At 50.1% G+C, this 7,443-nt stretch overlaps 1 protein-coding gene across 2 annotated transcripts; it reads right to left on the reverse strand.

The window, feature by feature from the left end:
* Nucleotides 1-1,615: 1,615 nt before the first annotated feature.
* Nucleotides 1,616-5,888, reverse strand: LOC123058637 (calmodulin calcium-dependent NAD kinase). 2 transcript variants are annotated; one of them, XM_044481343.1, is made up of 8 exons: nucleotides 5,568-5,888; nucleotides 4,848-5,071; nucleotides 4,684-4,742; nucleotides 4,309-4,539; nucleotides 4,087-4,216; nucleotides 3,694-4,013; nucleotides 2,235-2,376; nucleotides 1,616-2,159 (listed from the first exon to the last, which is right to left on the reverse strand). In XM_044481343.1, the coding sequence occupies exons 2-8, from the start codon at nucleotides 5,019-5,021 to the stop codon at nucleotides 1,911-1,913; spliced, it is 1,305 nt and encodes a 434-aa protein (XP_044337278.1). In that variant the 5' UTR covers nucleotides 5,022-5,071; nucleotides 5,568-5,888; the 3' UTR covers nucleotides 1,616-1,910. The 2 variants fall into 2 exon arrangements, with proteins under 2 accessions (XP_044337278.1, XP_044337277.1); XM_044481342.1 differs by having other exon boundaries at nucleotides 5,587-5,885.
* Between the last annotated feature and the right edge of the window lie 1,555 nt (nucleotides 5,889-7,443).

The raw sequence follows: 7,443 nt of genomic DNA on the forward strand, positions 1-7,443 counted from the left end.
AACATTTATCATGATATAAGGAAATAAATAATAACTTTATTATTGCCTCTAGGGAATATTTCCTTCAGTGATCCACGCGCGCGTTCATACGATTTGCACCAAAGGATAGCAACATAACCACAAGCAAATTAAACCAATCATAGCAATTCACCAATTACCGATAGGACAACGAAAATCTACTCAGACATCATAGGATGGCAACACATCATTGGATGATAATATGAAGCATAAAGCACCATGTTCAAGTAGAGGGTACAGCGGGTTGCGGGAGAGTGGACCGCTGTAGATAGATGGGGGAAGGTGATGAAGATGTTGGTGAAGATGACAGAGGTGTTTGTGTAGATCGCCGTCACACGATGATGGCCCAGGCGGTGTTCCGGTGCCACCGGGAGAGAGAGGGAGAGCCCCCCCCCCCCTTCTTCTTCTTCTTCTTCTTCCTTGGCCTTCTCCCTAGATGGGAGAAGGGTTTGCCCTCTGGTCCATGACCTCCATGGCGGCGGAGGGGCGAGAGCCCCTCCGAGATTGGATCTGTCTCTCTGTCTCTCTCTGTTTCTGCGTTCCAGATTCTGGCCTTTCACCGTTTCTTAAATTCCCGGAGATCCGTAACTCCGATTGGGCTGAAATTTTATCATGATTTGTATCCGGATAATAGCTTTCTTGCGGCGAAAGAAGGGCACCAACTGCCTTACGGGGTGGCCGCAAGGGCCCAGGGCGCGCCTGACCCCCTGGGGCGCGCCCCCTGCCTCGTGCCCCCCTCGGGCATCGTCTCGCGTTGATTCTTCTTCCCAAAAATCACATATATTTCAAAAAAAATCTCCGTCAGTTTTTATCCTGTTTGGACTCCATTTGATATGGATTTTCTGCGAAACAAAAAATATGCAACAAACAGGAACTGACGCTGGGCACTGGATCAATATGTTAGTCCCAAAAATAGTATAAAAAGTTGCCAAAAGTATATGAAAGTTGTATAATATTGGCATGGAACAATAAAAAATTATAGATACGACGGAGACGTATCAGCATCCCCAAGCTTAATTCCTGCTCGTCCTCGAATGGGTAAAATGCACTGAACGCCGCTTCACCTTAAATTTGGCGTGGCGGTTTACAAAATTTAGGTGTCTCTCAACGCACCACAATCCACAGAAAACGATTTTCTCGAAAATGAATCAACACGGCTGAAAGTAAAAGTACCAACATGTTGCGCGCATGTGACCCATCTCTTATTCCATAATAATTTGCCTGACAAGGGATTGACCAACCTAATTACAAGTTTACAACTAGTTCACAAAGTTTACCAAAACAAAACTCTCGAAAAAAAAATATGATGACCAAATAGTACGTACGGAATGGCTGCGTGCATTGTATTGATTGGACATGAATGTGCAACCTACCTCAGATCCGGGCTACCAAACACAGTCTCAGGACAGCATGTCTCGACAAATACATCACTATCAAACAACTGCACATTCATGTCCCCGCCAAAAAAAAACTGCACATTCATATGCCTAGCATGTCTAGACTTAGCATGTCTCAAAGGGGAACAACTATGTTAGGATGGGAACAGCTACCAAACACACCCCAAATATTCACACGGAACGATTTTCTTGAAATTGAATTAGCCCGGATGAAACTAACCAACATGCATGTTGCGCATTTGATCCATCTCTTATTCCATAATAATTTGCCTGACAAGGGATTAACCAACCTAATTACAAGTTTACAACTAGCTCACAAAGTTTACCAAAACAAGACTCTCGGAGAAAAATATATGATGACCAAACAGTACGTACGGAATGGGTGCGTGCATTGCATTGATTGGATGCAGTGCAGAGACCAGAACCCAGAAGCCTATCCTCATATTGGAAAACTGAGAAGAAAGAAGTGCGGCCAGCAGCGCGCGTGGCTACGGCCTACGGGGACGGGAAGCAGGCCTCGCTCTCGAGGATCGCCGCCTTGAGCTCCCGCTGGATGGACGCCCTCTCCGGCGACGTCACCAGGTCCTCCCACACCGACGACCCCGCGCCGCCCGTGGGGTGCCCGTTCTGGTACAGCTCGTGGACGCAATTGGCCTCCTCGTTCATCCTGCTCACCCGGTCCAGCAGCTGGATGTCCTCCACGTCCACCAGCAGCCTGCTGCCCCCGTCCTTCCACGCTATCAGCTGTTGCATCCATGGATCCACGCATCACAACACGGAGAAGACGTCCGTCGATCGGTGCACAAGGAAAAAAGATACCTTTGGGCCGCCGACGGCGTTGGTGCTGTAGAGCCTGGCGTTGTCGACGAGCTCGCAGTACCTCCGGAAGGCGGAGGCGAACCGCTTGTGGGACCTCAGCTGCGAGGTCACCCGCACCGCCCTCCCGCATATGATGGCTCGCCTGCGTGCATGTACATCACCGCCGTACAAACGAATCGTGTCATTGTGCATGGGTGCTTAGAAACTCTAGCCAACCGCACCTAGCCGATCTCCTAAACTGAATGGTGAAGTAAAATTCTTACTCGGCCTTCTAGTGGACTCTTGTATTGAGTCGGCCGTCCACAGCTCAAGCAAAAAAATCTGCTCTCTACCGTAGCCTCACCCATCCTACTCCCGCGCCACATCTATGCCAACATCATCCTTCCCACCTCCACCGGCCACCACCCGTCACCGCTGACGCTCCGTAGGCCCCGTTGCGGTCCTGGACCACTCGGATTCGAGTCTCCCTCGCCGTGGGCGGCGCAGGAATCGGTGGATGTCGCCATCGCTGTCAAATTTGATGCATCCGGCCGCCGGCGACGATGGATTGGCTGGTTACCAAACCGCACAGCCCCCGACAAAGACTCTATGCCGCATGTAAGTATGATCTCCTCTAACCGCTCGAATCTCACTCGTCGGCGAACCGCCGGCAAAGACACACCCAACGTTGGCCGGGCTCGGCACTGGCCCAACAACTCGTCGGCTCCCCGTTGCCCGATCATCAAGTGCAACGACTACCCGCGGCAGGTGATGCGCGGAGTTTCGACCATGCTAGAACATCCCGAATGGGTGTTTTTCAAGTGCAAAAGAGATGGGGTGAGTGCTTGTTTATCCGGTTGTTCATCGGATTAGTTGCAATTTGTACCTCATTGTTTGTTCAAAATTGTGGATAGAATGACAATTTTTGATATCCAAAACAAGATTACATCGATCTATTAATAGCGAGAAATTTGATAGATGTTCATGCATTCCTTACTAGAGTAGAAACTAGAGATGAGACTAGAGGTAACGCAATGTCGAATTCGTCGGAACCGAAGAAGAAAAAAGTGTGCAAACTCGAGAAACCAATTGAGAGCATCAACAGTGTTTAAAATGAAGACATAAAGTAAATATTAATTCAACTAATGGGAGCAACTATGAAAGTTAAATTTCTATTAAAATGTCTAATTGTAGTTCTTGTTTTTTTTAGTTCAATTCTCTTAGCCAAAAATCGATGAATTATGTACTCCGGTATATTAAACTATCGTTTAATGAAATAAAGAAGCAATGAAATTTGTTTCAGTGACCGAAAGTAAAATGCATTTGATATTTTTTTGTACTTAGTATTCACTAAGTTTAGAAGATCGGCTAGATCCGGCAAAAAATAGTGTGGAATAAAAACACTCCACTAAGTTTTACTTGGCCGATACTTCTTTATTATTAAAGGATCGATCGGCTAGAGTTGATCTTAGCTAGTTACCTGATCCCTCTGATGACGGCGAGGTAGGCGTCGCAGATGACACCGACGAGCTCGATGCGGTAGGGCTTCATTCTGCAGTTGGGCCCGATGCCCTCCTCGTCCTCCACGGCCTCCCAGTACTGCTCGGTGGTGGTCCCGTCGGCGGCCACCTTGTACCCGGCCCCCATGCGGTACCGCTGCTGGTGCACCTCCCGCGCCATGGCCACGGTCTGCAGCACGAACGGCTCCCACGACAGCGTGCCGTCCATGATCACGTCCCGCCCCTCGTTCAGCGCCGTCACCAGCACCGACGCCGCCGCGTCCGTCGACGACTGGTGCACCTGCATCATCATGCACGCACGCATTTGTACTGCTGCAACGCGCAAGAAAACCAGTGCTCCATTGATTGATTACCAGCTCGGCGGTCTGCAGCATGTCGTTGTGGTGGCCGCGGGAGTTGATGGCCTGGTAGATGACATCCGATTCCTTGAACGCGTCGGCCTCCACCACCACCGCGTTCGCCGCCGCGCCCGACCAGAACATCCTGCAAGCACGCGTTAATTCGCATTGATTCGAGCACAGCACACACGGTGCTCACTGCACGCTCTTGCCGGCGACTCGATCGAGGAGACTCACTCCTTCACGATCTCTTTGATCACGGTGCTCTTGCCGGCGCCCATGCCGCCGCCCATCAGGAGCAGCACCGGGCTGCGGTCGCCTTGCGCCGCCGGGACCATCACCTCCTCCGGGGGGTAGCGCGGCTGGTTCTCGTGGCAGCTTATCCCGACCACCTTGAGCTCCTCCATCAGAGTCGAGAAGAGCCTCGTCACCTTCAGCTCTCTCGTCACCCTCTCGAACCTCATCTTCCTGGACGTACGTTGCCCAATCATGAACAACCAAAAACCAGATTCCATCGAGAATCTGTACGACTAACTTGTTGTCTTGCGCATTTTGTGCCGGCCGGATCAATGAATCATCACATATATGAAAGGTGGACAGTTGATTAATTACCTGGTGGCCTCAAACACCAAGCTCCTGAGCTTGCGTTTAGGTTGCTCTGCTGTCAGAACCTAATTAAGCAAGTGATACAGAGAGACATATTTTTACGAACGAGAGGTCAGTTGGTCAGTGTGCAAAATTTTCCTCCGCTTTAATCTGCCCCATTTGCCGTATACCTGCGTGATCACGTGGGTTGCCCATTTCCAGTGGAAGGAGAAGTAGCCGAGTATGCATCTGTCCAGCTCCTCGATCAGCTTCACGAGCAGGGCGTCCGGGTCCATGTTGTTGTGAAAGAAGGCGAGCAGATTCTGCTCGTAGCCCTCGCTCTTCTTCAGGTACTCGTAGGCCATTGTACAAAGGTGGGGGCACTGGTTCGGATCCTCGATCCCGATTTGATTAGCTGAGAAACAGATTCAGATAAGTGCTGATGAATGGGCCATTGCTTATGTTACTCGGAATCGATGAACAGTGCATGCGGCAACGGTCAGCATAAAACAATGATGCAGGGGAAACATGTTCAGCGGAAACAGTAAAGATTTTTTATTGAAATACATGTACGAAAACTTGCGAGGAAAATAGGTCGATTAGCAGGAAAATTCAGTGTAACCCACAGAGAAAAATGCTGAAATGCAAGATTCGTCATTCGTGTATCAAATGAAATCCGTGGTATCATCAATTTCTCGTGATCGAATAGACTCTGTTTGTCTCCTGGTCGTGCAAATGCAGACCTGGCCTGATCGACCATGAAATCAGAACCCACAATTCGATTCATTCTGCAGAGTTGCCCATTCATTGAAGGCCTGAATTACTCCTAGCCCGAAGGAAATGGGCGACGAATGGGCTCGGCTTCGAGAACGCAAGCTACATTGACCTGGGGGGGGGGGGGGAAGTAAAACCTATGGCCGCGAATCGTACCGACGTAGTGCGAGAACATCTCGACCTCCCGGTGAGCCACCAGCCGAGGCACCGCCGCCGCGACGTTCCCCTTCATCTTCTACCCCGTCCGCGCCGGCTCCTCAGGCGGCCGCGGCGATCGAAGAGGACAATAACAATGCAGAGCACCTGTCCATGCCTATCGCCAAGAACTGCACCGCGTCCAACTCGATGGAGGGAGCTGGGGGAGATGAGATGAGATCCAAGGTGTGCGGAGGTGGAGAGCAACGCATGCATGCGCCGGGCACGGCGTGGATGTAATAAGAGCGAAGGGTGGTCCCTGTTCAACGTCGTACCATCAAAAGTCTCTACATGCCACACCATGCTATTTAATTCTATAGGATTTATAGACTACAAAACTTATAGGCCTATTTTTTTCTGCAAATTGTTTAACTTTAGAAAAAATGTTCATGTTTCTATGAAAAAAAAACCTGGAGCGAATAGAGAACCCCCCCCCCCCCCCTCAAAAAAAAATCACTGGAAAACCAAATGGGAGAGGTCGGTAAACGGAATTGGAGTCGCGGGCCGGCCCATGTGCGGTCGCCCTATGGGTTTGCTCGGCAGCATGTTAGCTCTCGATCTAAATCGCCATGAAATGGAATTCAAATTACAACCAGAGGAGGGAATCCAAGGGAAGAGAGGTGAGCTACTTTTTGTCCAAGTATTTCCTAGTCGTTGCCTGTCGTCCACCTCGCGCAGGAGGGGATAGGAGGAGCTTTATACACGCACCGGGCCCTAGGCCCATTCCGGGAGTCGGGGCTTGCGAATGGGACGCCTGTTTGAAATGTCATTTTCTTCCCGCTCATGATCTGCCTGGTCAACGACAATCCCCCTTCTTTTGAAATGGCTTGTCCCCAAGCTGGACCCCTCAGAATTTTTTGCTTGGTGGCTTCCATATCCTCCCAAGTGGCGAGATCATCGGAATCACCAGAGCTAGCTCCCATACCAGATGATAGCGCCCAACTCGGCCTAGCCCACACCATGTCCATGTTTTGGACGTTTATGCCCACACGGGCCAGCATTCAGCGGAGAGCCCACTCCATCCCAAAAGCCCGAACTGAAAGGAGGAAGGAATCTCTCGCTTATAAGATGGCCGTAGCCTTCTCCCGTAAGTAAGGTGGGACTAAACTCGAGCCAGCCTCACCGGCCTACAACAGCCCTAACATCCCATCCCCCTAAGAAGCCCCTCAGGAAGGCATGGCGATGTTGACTCTGATACCAGATTGTTAGCTCTCTATCTAAATCGCCATGAAATGGAGTTCAAATTACAACTCGGGGAGGCGATCGAGGGGGAGAGAGGTGAGCTACTTTCTGTCCAAGTATTTCCTAGTTGTTGCCAGCTGTCCGCCTCACACAAGAGGTGGTAGGAGGAGCTTTATACACGCACCGGGCCCAAGGCCCATTCCGGGCCCGCAAGCCAAGCTGGAGTCGAAGCTTGCGAATCGGCCGCCTGCTTGAAATTTCATTTTCTTCCCGCTCATGATTTGGCTGGTCGCTGACACAACACTCGCTCACCATGCACTTTGGAGCCCCTGCCTCAACTAGTCCATCATGAAGGAATGGGTATTTAAAAAAACACAACTGGGGCTTATGTCCCATAGAACTACCACTTTGTTGGGAGTGGCAAAACCTAAAACTTTTTTATAATTTTGTGGCCAAAAACTACCAAGTGAAAGTGATGACCATTTTGACAATTTTAAACATGTTTATTGTTGGGGAACGCAGTATTTCAAAAAAATTCCTACGATCACGCAAGATCTATCTAGGAGATGTATAACAACGAGAGGGGGAGAGTATGTCTACGTACCCTCATAGACCGAAAGCGGAAGCGTTATGAAA

Source organism: Triticum aestivum, chromosome 3A, assembly GCF_018294505.1.
Source record: "Triticum aestivum cultivar Chinese Spring chromosome 3A, IWGSC CS RefSeq v2.1, whole genome shotgun sequence".
Lineage (NCBI taxonomy): Eukaryota > Viridiplantae > Streptophyta > Magnoliopsida > Poales > Poaceae > Triticum > Triticum aestivum.

Excerpts from the sequence above, each read along its gene's own strand:
- LOC123058637 (XM_044481342.1), bottom strand. The coding sequence starts at position 5,662 with ATGAAGGGGAACGTCGCGGCGGCGGTGCCTCGGCTGGTGGCTCACCGG. Across the intron at positions 5,072-5,586 it reads GATGTTCTCGCACTACGTCG|CTAATCAAATCGGGATCGAG; the intron begins GTACGATTCGCG and ends TCTGTTTCTCAG. Across the intron at positions 4,217-4,308 it reads ATCAAAGAGATCGTGAAGGA|GATGTTCTGGTCGGGCGCGG; the intron begins GTGAGTCTCCTC and ends GCGTGCTTGCAG.